The sequence below is a fragment of the Haliotis asinina genome, chromosome 6, assembly GCF_037392515.1.
Source record: "Haliotis asinina isolate JCU_RB_2024 chromosome 6, JCU_Hal_asi_v2, whole genome shotgun sequence".
Lineage (NCBI taxonomy): Eukaryota > Metazoa > Mollusca > Gastropoda > Lepetellida > Haliotidae > Haliotis > Haliotis asinina.
The window spans coordinates 2,689,011-2,707,751 of record NC_090285.1 but is presented as its reverse complement, the minus strand read 5'-3'; the positions used below and the strand labels follow the sequence as shown (position 1 = coordinate 2,707,751).

General features: G+C 41.4%; 1 protein-coding gene across 1 annotated transcript; it reads right to left on the bottom strand.

Moving 5' to 3' along the window:
• Positions 1-4,013: 4,013 nt before the first annotated feature.
• Positions 4,014-18,623, bottom strand: LOC137286206 (uncharacterized). The gene is made up of 12 exons (XM_067817925.1): positions 18,265-18,623; positions 17,621-17,780; positions 16,829-16,999; positions 13,322-13,413; positions 12,738-12,964; positions 11,836-12,089; positions 8,176-8,398; positions 7,527-7,616; positions 6,867-7,081; positions 5,962-6,165; positions 4,819-4,996; positions 4,014-4,343 (listed from the first exon to the last, which is right to left on the bottom strand). Exons 1-12 carry the CDS (start codon positions 18,561-18,563, stop codon positions 4,228-4,230), a joined length of 2,229 nt encoding a protein of 742 aa, XP_067674026.1. The 5' UTR covers positions 18,564-18,623; the 3' UTR covers positions 4,014-4,227.
• Between the last annotated feature and the right edge of the window lie 118 nt (positions 18,624-18,741).

Below are 18,741 nucleotides of genomic sequence, written 5' to 3'. Positions count from 1 at the left end.
GCACTCCTCGTGTCTGAAAACCATACTGCCATTTCCAATATGGTTTTCTGTCTGAAAACTTCAGATAATAATTTTACTTTCAGAAGTTACACATTGTTCTGATGCTAGAGATAAAAGCTTTATCTATAGTTGCCACGTAATCGGAAAACGTTTTTCTTCATATTGGCTATGTTTGATCATGGTATATGCTGACTCAAAAAAGAGCCTTCACAAAATGTAATTTGCACAAAAATGAATATTTTTTTCTGACGATACATCTAGGTATCCGAAATGGGATCCCTATCTTTCTGCTCTAGAAAAAAACATTAGCATGGGCCACTCAAACCCATCCATTCGTCGTGAAAATGACGTTAGTGGCAAAACAGGTCTTGCACGTGTAGTCAATCACGTTATCTTCGCATCAGAGATTTCTTCATTTGCACGTGTTTGTATTATCCTCAAGAACTGAAAAAAACCGACTTTTAAACCACACTTCTAACGGTACTTTAAATGCTACGATTGTCAAATGTGCAACGTGAACGTGCCGGTGGCATGTTGCAAGCGGGAAGATCAGTTATTGAAGTCGCAAGAGCAATGGGATGCAGCCGTCGTACTGTGTATGACTTGCGAGGTCGTCTACAACAAACTGGCACCACTTCTCATCGCCCAAGGTCGGGTCGTCCACGTGTGACGTTACGAGCAGAAGACCGTCAAATCGTCCTACGTCACCTACGTGAGAGATTTCTGCTGGCTACACGAACCAGGGTCCTTATTCTAGAATAGTTCGTAGCCCTAAGATTTCTTAACTTTGATAGTAACCATTGTGTTCAGAATGATCTTAAGAAGTTCGCAGGGCTGCGAACGTTTCGAGAATAGCTAACCTGGGCTCAGATGTTTAGAGATACTGTCCTCACAGACCATTCGAAATCGGTTGCTGGCTGCCGATCTCCATTCTCGACGTCCATATAGTGACTTGACATTCTGTATACTCATGTTTTGGAATGCGGGGTAGCCTAATGGAACTGATTGTGGCACTGTCCGCGTATCGAGTACATCACACAAATCTCAGCAATGAAATAATAACAATTTAATCATCTTACCATCTCTTGTTCTTTTATGGTGCCCTGAAGAAAGAATGTTTCTTTTTTACTCAGTATATATTCTCTGACAGCGGTAAAGTTTGCTTCCAATACACAAGAGGAATAGACACTAGAGGTTAAAGAGTTATGCCGAAAGGTGATATGTCAGTCATCTTGTAACTAGAACTAATGCAATTTAATAATTTAATAAAGTCATTCATACAGCGCTTAACTTCACACCATAGGGACATCCTTTCAGTGCTTTAAGTGCACACAGTATGATGGACATTATTACCCCGGGTAGTCTTGTCTGTCTACCCCGGATAACCCAATCTGCCTGTGAGTTGTTAGAAGATTAATAGTCATTTGACTTTTCCCACCATGTACCATGATGGGTGAACAGATACAGTGTTGAACAAACTCATTTGACTAAAGTCAGACCACATGTGTGCATCGTTGTGAGGCAAGTCCTAGACACTCGAGGGGTCAAGCTATCACACGGTCACCCACCAAAGGGCACACAATGACCAATGTAGCTTAACTTCAGCTGATTCGTGACCTGAGCTCTGTGGACAAATACCAGATGCCCCACATGTAATTGGCTTACAATTAGTGGCTATGGTCTTTTATTTGTTGCCTTTTTCAGTATATTAGTTAGTGCGGCCTGACTGTGCGTGGACAGAACATGTAAGTACTTGTCCTTCTTGTAAAACATCTATGATGGTAATAGACTATAGGAAAGGGATGGTTTTATCTACATAAATGAACATGGCTAACAGTACAAAACAGCGATAAACAAACCATTCAGTACAATACACAACACAACACTACTGTACTGCGCAAACCATTCAATACGATACTCAACACAGCACTACTGTACTAAACAAACCAGTCAATACAATACTCAACACAGCACTACTGTACTAAACAAACCAGTCAATACAATACTCAACACAGCACTACTGTACTAAACAAACCATTCAATACAATACTCAACACAGCACTACTGTACTAAACAAACTATTCAACACAATACTTAACACAGCACTACTGTACTGAGCAAACCATTCAATACAATACTCAACACAGCACTACTGTACTGAACAAACTATTCAATACAATACTTAACAGAGCACTACTGTACTGAGCAAACCATTCAGTACAATACATAACACAGCACTACTATACTGAGCAAACCATTCAATACAATACTCAACACAGCCCTACTGTACTAAACAAACCTTTCAATACCATACTCAACACAGCACTACTGTACTAAACAAACCAGTCAATACAATACTCAACACAGCACTACTGTACTAAACAAACCAGTCAATACAATACTCAACACAGCACTACTGTACTAAACAAACCATTCAATACAATACTCAACACAGCACTACTGTACTAAACAAACTATTCAACACAATACTTAACACAGCACTACTGTACTGAGCAAACCATTCAATAAAATACTCAACACAGCACTACTGTACTAAACAAACTATTCAGTACAATACATAACACAGCACTACTATACTGAGCAAACCATTCAATACAATACTCAACACAGCCCTACTGTACTAAACAAACCTTTCAATACCATAATCAACACAGCACTACTGTACTAAACAAACCTTTCAATACAATACTCAACACAGCACTACTGAACTAAACAAACCATTGAATACCATACTCAGCACAGCCCTACTGTACTAAACAAACCATTCAATACAATACTCAACACAACACTACTGTACTAAACAAACCATTCAATACAATACTCAAAACAGCACTACTGTACTAAACAAACCATTGAATACCATACTCAGCACAGCACTGTACTAAACAAACCATTCAATACTATACTCAACACAACACTACTGTACTAAACAAACCATTCAATACTATACTCAACACATCACTACTGAACTAAACAAACCATTCAATACAATACTCAACACAGCACTACTGAACTAAACAAACCATTCAGTACAATGCTCAATAAAGTAGAAAACAAAGCATTCAGTACAATATTCAATACAATAATAATCAAACTGAACACAAAACTCAAGAAGGTACTAAAACATATAGAATACAATACACACGGTAGTACTAAAAACTATTGAATACAACACCCAAGACAGTGCTAAAAACTATTGAATACAACACCCAAGACAGTGCTAAAAACTATTGAATACAACACCCAAGACAGTGCTAAAAACCATTTAGTACAACAATCAGCACTGAGCCAATCGCACGCGCAGTGTAAAATTCAACACTTATGTTTTACACAGCAACACACTCTGTGTCCAGGATACTACTGAAAACTACAACTATCCATTGCCACACTCCACACTATAATAATGACTGTGTGACCGACAGCCTTGTCCAGCACTGTCAGGTCACTGCTTCTTGTGGTTTCTATTTTTCTAATTGGAAACAAACACTTCCACAAATCAGATTATGAATCAACATATTTTTGCATCACGAATAATTACCCTAGATCTGTACTGGATCCAATATATCTGTTTTGGTTTTCAGTTTCCATCTGACCTGGTTGTTGTTGCATGTCAACATTCTCGCCGTGCATGACGCCCTCTCATCGCCTGAGTGAGAACAAACCCTCCTGTTCCAACACCAATACCTTCAACATTACATAGAACACTCACTCACCCACATACACGTGCACTCACACGCACACACTCGGACAGTCAACTGCTCACACTGCTCAATGTACAGCATCATCAGCGGCGACACTTGAGATCCAGTCCTCAGTGTGATCATCTTCATCTGGGCGATATTGTACGCCCGCTTCTCGCAGTATTAACACCATATTGTCGCTCACTGAGGCCTGTGTCGAAAGCTCAATTCCACCTTCTTTCACTTGGAACAGTAACAATGGGAATATTAAAAACATTGATATGTTCATATACAAAATATCAAACAATTATATTCCTGTAAGTGTTTATCATTTCGCTTGGTTAGCCGTTACAACTCATCATGGAAGCCGATATATACTGTACAAAAATAGTTAGAGATATTTGTTAATTTTGATATTATGAGTAATGATGTATTTATTCAATGGCACACTGATAAAATATCAATCATAAAAATACCAGTATCTGTAACTTATTTTGTCCAGTATGTTTAACACGGTCTATAGTGTTCAGTACACTCCTAGTGTCTTTGTTCCAGTGATAGTCAGCTCTCCGCTGAGGGTGTTGGACCCGACGGACTTCTTCTGGTTGGGCTGCTGACCACCCAGGTACACCCGCACTTTCCCTGGAAGATTCACACTATCTCAACAACAAGGGCGACCTAACAGAGCAGGCAGGGGCAGCAATATCTCTTGTGGCAACAAACAACTCATTGATAGGATGTAATGCTGTTTTAGGCCTTAGTTCGCTCTATCTCAACATAATGAGAGGCAGATGGGGGTTCAAGATCACGTTCAAGACAGAGAGGTTGATAATGAGATACTATACCGCATATTAACACAAAGACACTCTTCAGACACAGTATTCTGACCCTGACCAACTTTTTGGTTTCATGTTAACAACGTGTGTCTGGCAACGAGGGCCATCGTGTAATCTCTGATGGAATATACCACTACATTACCGTTACCTCGTGGTAGTATAAGGAACTTATAACTCCCTCATAAATTTATATTGATTGAATCTTTGGTCGAAAGGTTACAGTGGAGGTCACTGCATTTGGAAATCCTAGGTGCCAAATGCATTCTATGTACTCCACTTACCCGGTTGTACAGCCCAGCCGGTTGTGTCGTCTGCCCAAACTGCCAAGTTCTCGTGAGATATCGTCATGTTCACGTTCACCTGACCTTGAGCTGGGACAGACGTTCTGGTGAATCCGACCAGTTGTAGCCTTGGGACGGTGACTGTGGGATTCTCCCAGCTGATGTACAGCTGCACGACCTGCAATGAAATCAACAGCTGCGTCATGAAGGTTTCACCAACGTTTGATACCTTCAATGGGTCAACAGGTAAGTGCTGTTGTACATTACACTGGAGAAAACAAATCAGGATCTCACATGTGCAGGCTCCATAAATAGAACCATGGAATAAAATTTGAGGGATATTAAAATGACTATCTCAGCAGACTGTACATATGGGCCAATGATAAGATAACAGCATGGAGAAAACCAGTAGTATGTGAATACTACCTACAATCAAATGTAAAATTTATAAATGAGTTCCTAGAAGATGACAGAATACATTTCTTTCTTTTAAAGAATTCGTAGATCTGTATGGGGTTAAAACGAATTTCCTGCTATATGCAGGGCTATTACCTAGAGTGAAATCATATTCAAAACAGAGCTTATCCAAAGTTAATATTCCAAACGAGTTAACTTGTATTCCTCGTAATTTGGAAATACTACTCAAAACTAAGAAAAGATGTAGCATTATTTACAACAAGCTTCCCCAAAAGGAAGCTGCATATAAGCCAAAACTGCTTTATCAACGTCAGTGGGAAACAGAACTGAACATATATAGATATCACACTTAATCCATGGAAAATATCTCATAGAGCTAGACACAGATGTCGTATATCGTATTATCCATAGGATCCTCACTCACAACCAATACAGATTTATATAAATACAGACTAACAGAATCACCATATTGTACATTTTGTGATGTTGAAATCGAAACCATTATCATCTGATTAAAAGAGAGAAAAAATGATCTACTGAAGTTCAGTCTCATATTAACTAACCTCCATCACCTCCAAAAATTAAACCTTCACCAAAGTCACACTCCCTCATGCAGCTGTAATACCGATCACAGCGACGCCAAATCCATCTCAGTCACTCACTCAGGTGATATAGAGTAACACAATACCGGTCAACATCCGGGTATGATCCTTGAAGTTGGCTCACCTCGTCCGCATCAAGTCCGCCTGTGTTGGTCACTCGGGCTTGTACCGACACGTCGTCACCGGCTCGGATGGTGTTACTACCGAGCTGGAAGTTGCTGTATTGGAAGTTGGTGTAGGAGAGGCCGTAGCCGAAGGGGTAGAGAGGGTCGACGTCAGAGTAGCGGTAAGTGCGGTTTGTCATGGAGTAGTCGGTCATCGACGGGAACTGGGACAGACAGATACAACACACTGTATTTCAGCATGGTTGATCACAAACTTTAATTCACAGCGGTAGAGGGCCAGAAATAATGTTTAATGTGGGCTTCATGTGCTTGTCATACGGTTTTGACAGTTTAATTATAATTACTGGTTCGAACTTCAAACAAACACGTTAGTTAGTTTTTTCATTAAGTATTCAGAAGTTCAAATGTACATCCGTTGATGTTCTTTGCAAAAAAGCGTATTTCCAGTGACAGTTAGAGCGGCGGTGGGGTGGCCTAGTGGTTAAAACTTTCGCTCGTTACGCCGAAGATCCGGGCTCAATTTCCCTCATGGGTACAATTTGTAAAGCCCATTTCTTGTGTTCCCACCGTGACATAGCTGGAATATTGATAAAGCGGCGTAAAACCATACAGACTAACTCATTTAGTGACATTTACGGTTCAGGGGTTAACAGATATATCATGGATGGAATTGTGTAAGTAAAAAGTATGTGTGCGCTTTTTCATTAAATATAGTGCAAGATAAATAGAGGCACCGATCATTTAAAACCTCATTTCTATTAATTTCTAAAAGTAGTCCTAGACAACAGTGACCTCTGTCTGTCCAGCAGGAAGTACTGCATTCCAGTGGGTGCCGGTGAATGTTTACAGTAATAACCAAAACCTCAAATATAACGCAGAGTGTGGTGACGGTGTCGTGACTCACTCCGTTGGTGTTCCGGTACCAGGTGTAAGGCAGTCTGCCGCCTGGGACAGAGAACGGCCCGTCGTTGGTGAGGGTCTTGAGGAGGGCCGTGCCCGTGGCTTGTGCCGGATAGAACAACGCCATTATAGCTGAGATCCGAGGGTCAGCTTCTTGCTGGACGATGTTGACCGGGCCGGCATTAAACAGCAGCAGCACCACGGGGATGTCGTTCTTGGCTGAACACATGATGAAATAACCACATGCTTGCTAAACATATCCATGCACATTGATAACAGAACAGATCATCCATGTCCTGTTGAGGAAGGCCATCTTGAGTTTGTCCTGCCTGAACAAATGATTTTGAAGAAATACCCATGTACAGACAGAGTTGGTGTTCCGCATTTGGAGTTAGACTGATATTATGTTAAATCGTACATGGCAGGTATTTGTTGATCTTTGGAAAGATCATTAACTCGTCTGGTCAGTGGTGATATACTTGCATGATTACACATTTGGTGGCCCTGTACTTCAGCATTAAATACAGAACATTTTAGCAAATGACAGACCTCGTTCACAGAATCCCAAGAGGTAGTAGGTAACACGCGACGTGTGCGTGAAGTTTGTCATTTGCACTAGGTCACGTGTCACATGCTGTCTGCCTGAAGTTCCGCCTGCACTTACTGTTACTTAAGACGTCTTGAAGAAGGGTCATCTGTCCACTCGGCAGGTCCAGATTAGAACGATCAATGAATTCATCCTCCATCTTTTGACCTGTAGACAAGCATGAAATAGACGAGAACTCATATACACTGACATTCGCAAAGTCTGTGGCCGTCCTTCCGAACGTCAGATCCATCAACAACACCACCAGCACATCAATGGTTTTAGATATGTGTAAAATTATATCAAATTATAAAGCGATGAATGTGCAGATGAACATTGAACTTTAATTCTTCTTTATGTGTTTTGTGGTAATTTTAGCGGGGAAGTTTTCAATCCGACTCTGTTGAAACATTTTGATATGTTGTACTCAGCGTGGTGTATTTAGAATAACGTAACGTGATCATCACGTGATCAATTAACCTCGACATTATTGTCTGTGTAATCGAGTCATACCACTGGGTATAAAGTGGTGCACTTCGGCCCGCCATTACCCCCCATTACCCGCCATTACCCGCCGTTACCCGCCATTACCCGCCGTTACCCGTCATTACCCGCCATTACCCGTCATTCCACTAGTAACGTTATATTTTTTCCGTGGTAAAAAACCCACACTCACAAGTGAGGGGTGTGTACGTATTTCTCCACAACGTATACACGCATGTCTCACCTAGACCAAGACACACAAAGACAATCTCTGCGCCCTGCACAGCTGACTTGACCATGTTGGTTTGGTATGTCCGACACACAGAGTCCGTGCAGCCCTCAGCCGACTTCACCGTGGGGGCCACGCCCTTCAATCCATCCAGGACCGTGGAGATGTACCTGTCCTCGGTACTGGGGGAGTAACTCCCGAACACGCCACGTCCCTGGTAGGTGAACGGCCCAACAACCTGGGTGTCAAAACAGCACATGAAGTCGTTTGTGTTTAAAAGCACCCGAGTTAGAGTTTTGTTTCTGAAATGTATTAGACACTCCTGTCAGCACGAATATGACAAAATAAATGAAAGGTGATGCGATATCTCCTTTACTGATATATACAGGGATATTGACCATTTCAAATGCACGTTTTCAGAATCTAACTTCCATATTGTTTGACTAAAATCTCAACTGAATACCTTTCGAAAAATCAATGCCATACTTTGAATGAGTTATATACCAACCTGTGGGCCAAGAGCAATTTTGTGGATGATCGTTTAGTGATTATGTTGTAGATAATGGCAGATATTTAGCCAGTAACTATTCTTTATATGTACTTACAACTGGGTGGCTGAGTCTCTTGCAGGTGAGTGGGTCAGTCACTGATAGCTTAGTGGGTGAGTCACTTACAGCTGAGTGGGTCAGTCACTCACAGCTGAGAAAAACAGTCACAGCTGAGTGGGCCAATCACAGCTGAGAGGGTCAGTCACTTACAGCTGAGTTGGCCAGTCACAGCTGAGTGGGCCAATCACAGCTGAGTGGGTCAGTCACTTACAGCTGAGTTGGCCAGTCGCAGCTGAGTGGGTCAGTCACTTACAGCTGAGTTGGCCAGTCAAAGCTGAGTGGCTCAGTCACGCACAACTGAGAGTGTCTGCTACTTACAGCTGAGTGGGTAAATCACAGCTGAGTGGGTCAAAGTCAAAAGTCAAGTCAAAAGATGTTTATTGTATGAGAGGCCGCCGGCCCAAATAGATGAGAGTTACAATAATGAAGAGATATTTACATATATATATTTAAGGGTATACAATTCGTTTAATAAGAATATCTCTTTTTGCTAATGCATACTTTATATACAAAGACAGTTGAACAATAATAGTTTCGTTATTGCTTTGTAACAAAGACACATATGCGTATAGGGGTTGTTTTGCAAGGATATGGTCTGGTGTGAATTTCTGTCTTAATTCACCGTGGCAGTGACAGTTCAGTGTAAAATGGATTCCATTTTCTAATCCCATGTTACATAAAGGAAAATATCGACTTTCTTTATCGATAGCGGTTTTTCTACCCTCATTAATCATTAACGATAACAAACCTAAACGATATTTCACAAACATTGTTCGTAAGCTATATGTCGTAATTATTGATAAATATTTTTTCCGTTTGAAGTAACGTTTTAAACATCCTGTAATATTCATATCGTGAGCTTGAATCTAAGGTGGATTTCCATTCTTGATTAAACACGTCTATTGATCTAACGCGAAATCCATTTATAAACCCCATCCACATCGCCAACTGACTAGCATAACCACATGGGACCGAAACCGCGAGAAAATAATAAATTTCTGATATCAGCTACCCTAGGATGTTTTTCCCAACTATACAGGTTTAAGAGCATCTTGTAAGCTAATTTTGGCAGACGTTGTTCGTGCATATTCAGAATCTTGAACCAATATTTTAAACATCTTATTTGAGAATTAATGTATAAGGGGAATCTGCCGCATTCACCATATACCATGCAGTTAGGTGATTTTGACTTATATTGAAGTACTTTTTACAGGCTAAAATCTGAACTGTCTCTATGCACTCGAACCTCTGAAAACCCCATATTTCAGCTCCATATAATAGAATAGGTTGAATCTGAGTATTAAATATCTTAAAAAAACACACTGGGTTATATATTTCCAATTTTGTGTAAAACCGTTAAAACTTGTATTAAAGCCTTTTTTTCTACGTAAAGCTAAGTTCTATGTACACTTAGTCAAATTCATTCTATTTGAAAACAAAAATCATAAGTAGGAATACTGATCGGATACAACTGACTGTAATAAAACCAGCGTTCGTTTGTGGCTACAGGACCGCCCTCCTAAATATTACAATTTCTGTTTTGCTTAAATTAACTGTTAACTTCCATTCTTTAGTGTAGCTATCTAAGATTCGTATTTGATTTTGTAAACCTCTCACAGTATCCGAAACTAAAGTAACGTCATCAGCAAAGAGGAGCATTAGGACTTCTAAAAGATCTGGGTACATTTTAATTCCATGATTTCGACCTAAATTGTTATCATGATATAATTCACTAATGAAGAAGGAAAATAAGAGTGGACTTAAGCAACAACCTTGTCTTAAACCAAGTGGACAATCGAACAAATCTGTAACCCCGTCTTTGCAACGCACACAAGAACGAACGTTAGAATACATTGATTTCATAATGCTTTATATGTCATTTTCCCTTGTAAACCTGCGAAAACACTGCCATAATTCAGAACGACTGACCGAATCGAATACTTTTCTTAAAATCTACAAATGCTATGTACAACTTATGCTTTCTTGTTTATAATGTTTTCTGGATCAGTGCATACAGAGAACATATGTGGTCTGTTGTAGAATATCCCTTTCTAAATCCTAGAACTTTTTCACGCATATTCGCCCAGCTGCAGGTTGATAGACTATTATTCATTATCAAAGTAAACATTTTCCCTAATATACTCATTGATGATATACTCCGATAATTATCTGAATCGTTTTTGTCCCCTTTTTATGAATTATTACAGAGCTTGACAAACTGCTGGGAAACATTCCATTTTCAAACAGCTTATTGAAACATTTTGTAGGGAAAGGCATAATTTCAAATTTAGAACACTTTATCATTTCTGTTATGACATCGTCAGGTCCAGTAGATTTCCTATTTTTAAGATGATTGATCGCTTCTAACATTTCCTGTTCAGCAATAGGACTGTCTAGTACAAGTTGGTCTACTTCTGTATAACAATCATTATAGGAATCTGAAATATTAATTACCTTGTCTAATGTCGAGTCAAATATCTCACCACTTGATTATACATCTTTGTAATGATTTAACCATTGAATTTTAGTTATGCTGTTTCTTGACTAATTTGTTTCTTGTAAATGGCAGTTTTCCAAAATGCAGCTGGGCTGTAGATAGATTTTTCTAACCTTTCTTGTCTACGCATTATCCTATCAGACTTATGCTTACGACAACAAGCTTTGTACTTATTTCTACGTTCGAAGTATTTCCTTCTATCAGAATTGCTAAGAGTCACTCTGAATCTACGATGCCTACGAGCATTGCTTCGCGCGTTTCTACAATTTGCATTTAGAGTATTTGTTCGTTGTTCGTGATTGATATTTTTAAGCATAGAATTAGCTGAAGTCGGGGAAAAGCTCTAGAAGGTCTATTTATGGACCCATTTACATCTGTATCAATTTTTTACGTTCGATAAGAAAGTGCTTGCAAAATTATCATTCCAGTTACTTACAGCTGAGAGGGTCAGCCACTTACGGCTGCGTGGGTCTGTCACTAACAGCTGATTGGGTAAATCAAAGATGAGTGGGTCAGACACTTACATCTGAGTGGATCAGTCACTTTTAGCTGAGTGGGTCTGTCACTTACAGCTGCCTGTTTGTACTGGTTGGCCTTGATGGGGAGGAAGTTGTTGTGGTTCTTGAGAAGGACGAATGTCTTCATGGCTGCCTCCACGGCAAGATCCTGGTGGGCCTGAGTTTCCACCACGGAGGAGTCCAGCTTGCTGTACTGGTTCATACTTGGGGGGTCGAACTCTCCCAGCCTCATCCGAGCATAAAACAGCTCCTTGGCCCGTGCTCTGACAACTTCCTCCTTTAGTTTGCCCTGCTTAACGGCGTCCGCTAGGGAGGAAAACAGAATAGTCCAGGAATTCTCATCAGCACTATCCCCTACTACCCACCCTGCTTACACCCCACTACACAGCTTACACCACACATCCAATAGATACAACCCTTCCTACACTACACATCCTATACTCTACGTTCACTACCCATCTATCCTACAGTACTACCAATGCTATCTATCCTTCAGTACTCTTCCTCTGTGTCACTACTCCTTGATTAAAGCTGAGCTCTGGCAGTTTGCTCATAGCGTACTGGCTTACGCCACTTTCACCACAACCAAGGCGGACACCGGAAGTTGGTTTCACACATGCTTTCAATGTGGCGTGTTAACAGAGTGTATTTTCTGTAGTTGGTATTGTTATCGAATAAGTGGTAGTTATCATTGGGTCACAATGTTTAGAGTTTTGGGTGATAGTTATCATTGGGTCACATTTCTCATCGCGGTAATAAGCGGCACGCCTTTTAAGGTAGTCCTTTAGAGTTGCCTCACCTTAGGTGCTCTTCTGCATATGAGTATGTGTTTTTGAATGTTGATTAACACCTGGTTGATCGCGAAGGTCCGGTACTTCGCTGGTGTGCCCAAGAATAAGTGGCTGTGTAGATATAAGGCGTAGGTTACAATACACAAGTAAAGAATGCACGGACCTATGGAGAAGTACGCTGGTTTGGCGAGATTGTCGGATATCTCAAGGTTGCACCCGGCATCAACGGACCCCGCTGCAATGTCGACGTAGTTGTGGAAGTAGTTGTGCTTTGTCATCATATATTCTATAGCTCCCCGGTCGCTGATGACGTACCCGTCAAAGCCCCATTGTTTCCTAAGGACATCGGTAAGCAGGTGCTTGTTGGCGCAGGCAGGGACTCCGTTCAGTCTGAATACACATGTAAACGTTAGACATACTTTGGCCTCTGCATAGTTGAAAAACATCTGAGTTGTCGCAATATAGTAATTCCTTCTTGCTTTTGTACATGATGTTTCCTTGCTAAAGTCGTCTAGAACGTTGTTATTGCTTTTTGTTGACCTTATCTCATATGATAAGAGACGGAATACATATTATTCATTCCGTTGGGAAGTTAGAAACATTCTTTATGTTGAAGTCATGGAATTTGTCCTGAGCAAGACACGAAACAGTCAGGTAAAGAAGAAGTGAATTGTGAAAATTAAGCCTGAATAATAATTGATTGCTAGAGCCGGTGTTACAATGCAGGCTTTTGTATGTTTTCCTCACCTGTTGTAGCTGCACATTAGGTTCATGGTCCCAGCCTTGACACACGTTCTGAAAGCAGGCAGGAAGGTTGTTCGCCAGTCTCGCTCTGATACCTATGGGAAGGCCAGTTCCATTCGTGAGGGGATAGTTGCAAACAGAAGAAATTACGTACACTGGATGTGACTACTCTCGACCAGACATCACTGTTGGTATACGTGTCCAAGAGGTATTACCTGCAGTCCTTCACTAATTTATGGACACGTAAATGTAGCGATTTCTTGTTACACTGCCTTGACTTCTGAATTATGGGGATAAAATAAAGACTGGTCACCTTGGGGCGAGTGAATGAGAGAGGGAGCCCAATACTGCACTGTGGCACTTAAGAGGGACAACACGCCCGTCGTGTTCTGTGGCATTGTAGACACAAAACTGACGATACAGATGGGAAGCCTCTCTGAGGAAACCGCTGCTCAAATTGATATGAACACGTATTTACAGCCTAAACGTACTGGAACTTCAGCCACATTTAAATATGTGTTGTGTTGTGGCTGCACATGCATATAGAAGCTGTGTCGTCCTCAACTTTCATAGCATTAATGGCTCGTCAAGTGAAGCTGGCACAACCATTGCCATGATGCACGTGCCGGTGGGTGCAGGACGAGAGCAGCCATCGTCTGTTGATGATTCTGTGAACTGTGTATCAGATGAAGTGATCGATTGACTGTTGATATGGAAGGTACGTTAGATCAAGGTATCAGTATAACTCAGTTGTTGTCTGCAATAGGTAGTTGAAGCCAAGTAAAGCACAAAGCCACTCCGGGATTTCAGCTGTTTTCTTTCAGAATGCACCGTCGGTTTGTCTTAAAATGTTGTTTGATTTATCTAATCTGGTATTATCTACTGGTATCTCCCCTGACCAGTGGTGTCTTGGTATCATTCTTCCAGTCTTTATGAGAGGTAGCTCACGTGACCCTAAAAACTATAGATCTATTACACTTTTTGATGCAGCTGGTAAAATCTTCGCGAAACTATCTGCAACAGGTTAAATAAGGGGGCGACTCAAGAAAGGAGTATACGAGGGCTGGTCAGACAGTTCTAAGCCTAAATAACGTCTAGACTGGTGACACCAACTAATCATAGAAGTGTTGTTGGACAGTGTTCTTCGTCAGCATTTCCAGTCATTTTACTCAAATAGATCAACTAGTTGGAAAGCAACAGACCCTTGAAGCCTACTGGGATATACATATCTGCTTCAATTTCAGAGATGGAACAATAATGTTGGTTTAAAGTTTTTGACACTGGAAGGCATTCAGTCATCAGAAAGGCATGCACACATGTTGAAGGTGTATGGGATGACTTTCCTTCATACTCCACAGTTAAGAGATGGGCTGCTTTATTCAAGTCTGCCAGGACAAGTCTGGATGATGACTCGCGGTGTGGACGGCCCTCTACAGCCATGAATGAAGAAACAAGTAGAAGCTGGGGGGAAATGTATGTGTGCTGACAGACGTCTGACTATTGCTGAAGTTGATCGAGAAGCGGGTCTAAGCCATGGAGCCATTCAAACTATTGTCCATGATCATTTGTGCATGAATAAAGTATCTGTGCGATGGGTCCCACAGTTTCTCAATGCTGATTTGAAGTATAAGAGAAGTGATATTTCAAAGGACAATTTTGAATTGATGGAGTATGATTTTGAAAATTTTAAGAGTAGATTAGTAACAGTGGATGAAACATGGATTTATCATTCCGATCCGGAGTTAAGACGTCAATCCATGGAGTGGCACCACGACACTTCTCCTCCATTCAATAAGTTCAAGTCTCCAAGGTCGGTTAAGAAAGTTATGGCCACAGTAGTCTGGGATGCGAAGGGCATCATCCATGTTGACTACCTGCAGAGTCAAAAGCCTGTTGCTGGTGCCTACTACGCCAATCTACTCCAGAGATTCAGAGCATCTATCAAAGAAAAACGCCGTGGTTTGTTGAGGGTTGGAGTTCTGGTTTTATATAACAATACTTCGTCTCACATCTCTCGATTGGCAAAATCTGCAGTACATCAACGTAGCTTTGAAGAACTTCCTCGTCCTCCATATTCACTTGATCTGGCACCAAAATTGAAGGAACATCTCCATGGAAAACGCTATGTCGCTAATGACGAGCTCAAATCTGCTGTGAACGTGTATTTGACAGGACTTCCAGAAGAGTTCTATGCACATGAAAGTGAGCAAATGAAAAACCGATATGAGAAGTACAGTGCAATCAAGGGTGGTTATGTGGAAAAATAACATAATAATCTGACGAAATCGTTTGTTGTCTGTGTTTGAACGTTTTGACCAGCCCTCGTAGCCGGTGAACAATCTGGTTGTAGGAAGAGCTTTTAGACTATTGATAATATTTTTGTTGTGGACACAATGATCATTAAGTACCTTTCTTACAAGAGAGGTCGGCTATATCGTGTTTTTATCGATTTAAAGGGAGCCTGTGTATAGAATAGAAAATGGTATATATTTTATAAACTATGGAAAGGTGGTGTTAAGGGACGAATATTTCGACTTCTTAAGAACATGTATAGTTCTTTGAAATCTTGTGTCTCGTTTGGTTTCTTCGAATGTCTCTCACTCGACATGGATGTCAGTTGTTACTATTTCTATTTGAAGTCTTCATAAATGACAAGCAGAATATGAAGCACATTGTGTTGCACTGCATGCTTTAAAATTGTTTATCTTGCTGTTTGTCGATGATTTCATCTTTATTGTTGTTGTTGGTCTACAAGACGGACTTGACACATTGTCTGTATATTGTGATAAATGGAAACTTACTATAAATATGGAGAAACGTATAATGTAGTGTTTAGAAACGGCGGGGAAGCTTAGGCATCGGGAATAGTGATGACGATGTTGCAACACAATCCAATTGGTTGTTTAACCCAAAAGACAGTCCCACAAGCTTGGAGGGCATTTAAGTACTCCAGTCTAGGTTGGGTAGATTAAATCTCTGCCTCAAGATGCTTGATTTAAATCTTTTTATGTTAAAGTATTACCAATTTTGACTTCCTGATCAGGAGATTGTTGATTCCATTCATCGCCCGATGTCGAAAGTATACACTCTAAATTGGATTCAAGAGTGTTGGATGCGCTGATTTATTCTTACACCAGTTTAGGCAAAGATGTGTAGATCTGTCATGACGATATTCAATCTTGCTCTAAACCTGAACTGTTCTTTACCGTCATTCTCATTCTCAATATCATAACCGGCGTCGATTTATCGATTTAAAATTATTTTTAATATTTTGAAGTTTCATGGATCTATTCACCGTCTTCTAATAGAAACAGGCAGATGTTATCAAATCCACAAAGTAAATTTGATTGCACTTTTTGCATGATACTAGTTGTCCAGGATGAATTTCACAATTGCCCCGTGTGCCTATTTTATCTTGAGCTAATGTCAAATCCATTCTACGATCCAGTATTTTCCCATGTTCCCTACTCGTGAGAAAATGGTCTAGTACTGTCAAAAACATGATGTTACCTTGGCGTCGAAGGACAATCTGTTGACGGGGATGTTCTCGGGGCCGCCATGAACGTCAAAGTGTTTACAGCCAGCGTTAGCCCTGAGGTAGCGGGAGTCGTTGCCTTGGAGTCCCTTCACGTAACTGGCCGCGTACTGACCACTGAGGTAGGGATCTTCTCCATACGTCTCCTGGAGAGATAAGATGTCATCGTAACTTCAGTACACGTCACATCCAGCAACACCGACGTCACAGTCTTCTGTATTGTGTTAATGCGTGGCGGCACAGAGATTCTCGAATAAGATAAAAACAGATGCATTACTGAGTACCGCGTCACATCCAGCAACACTGACGCCACAGTCTTCTGTATTGTGTTAATGCGTGGCGGCACAGAGATTCTCGAATAAGATAAAAACAGATACATTACTGAGTACCGCGTCACGAAGCGATCGTATGGTTACGACAAACTGGAGTCTTTGTTAAGAAGTACGATCCCAGTGAGTAACCCATCTGTTAACCGTAAGTCGTAGCTGCCTTCACAAGTCCACTACCATGCAATCAAGTCCTTAACAACACTGTTAATAACATAGATGCTCTCTCTCTATATAAGTATTGGTACAACAGTCGGATACATATGCACATAAATTCACATAACATCAGCTACTGTCCACACCATGGATGTCGACTTCTGCAAACCGTTTCCGGTTGACGCCATTTAAAGGAGAGATTTCAAATGTGTGGCCCATTATTTGCAGACCAATACGCTAATTGAACAGACGGTTTGTCGGCACGTTCCCTGGAGACCAACCCACCTGGTTCCTGCCCCACCTGGGGTCCCGCATGATGTTGATGACGGGGCTGAAGCAGCTGAGGCCCTTGTGGTCGCCGTACACGTTATTCTTGACGTAGTCGTTGTATTTACCACGGACCTCCACTCCCGTAGCCTCGGCCATTCGGAACAGAAGGTCAGTGCTGGGTCAAGGTCATGAGTCAGTTAAGACAGCTATGACACATTTACCTATATCCCGGCTGCCAACAATGGGTAGCATAGCGGGTAAGGTTTTCAATCGCCACGTTGAATCAATGTTCGAACCCTCGTAGGAAATCAATGTGCGGTGCTAAAGTACGTAAATAGCAACTCTATCTACAAGTAAGAAGTATGTGCCAGTGCGGCCATAGTCACAGACGTGCCAAGAATTCTTTGGCAGTGAGAGACCTGACTGAACAGTATTCCAGTTAGATCACGGTGTCTTTGACTAATATGGCAAGATAGTATGGATTGACGCAAGTCCATCTCTAAGAAAAAAACTACAATGCTCGAGTTAGATTCGCAAAACCTGAAATTAAAACTGAAGCGAGGACACGATAAAGTCATAGTCTAGAATGGCTACAGATGTCCGGTATCGCAAAGTGAACTCACACTCATCCACACGCACGCACATGTAGAGCACCTTACCTCCAAGAAGCCGCGAGACCTATAGACTGGGGGAAGGATGTTGCCGATCCACTTCTCGCATCCCCCCTTAGACACTCTGTGTTCCAGGAATAAGGATTTATCCCCAAATTGGGAATACCTGGGGCAGGGCTGCCTCGAGGTCCCCCACCTCCTCGTCCCATCTGGGTCTGTATTTCATCGATAGTGAGACGCCCGACGAGGTCCTCCACCCGCTCCTGCCAGGTGAGCGATGTGTTCCTGAAGGGGAAGTCAGCCCAGACCAACGTCAACAGGGGCAGCAGCAGAACAAGAGACACCATGATGGGAACACGTCCCTGCAGGCCAAACGACAGTGTCGGGAGTGACTCTCTGACTTCGCTGATAAGCAAGTCGCATCTTATCTCTCGACTTGTGAATGTTTCTAAATGAGAGCTAAGTTCGGAAAATATCGAGTCTGAAGCATGTCAAACATTGCTTGATATCATCACCAACAACCCT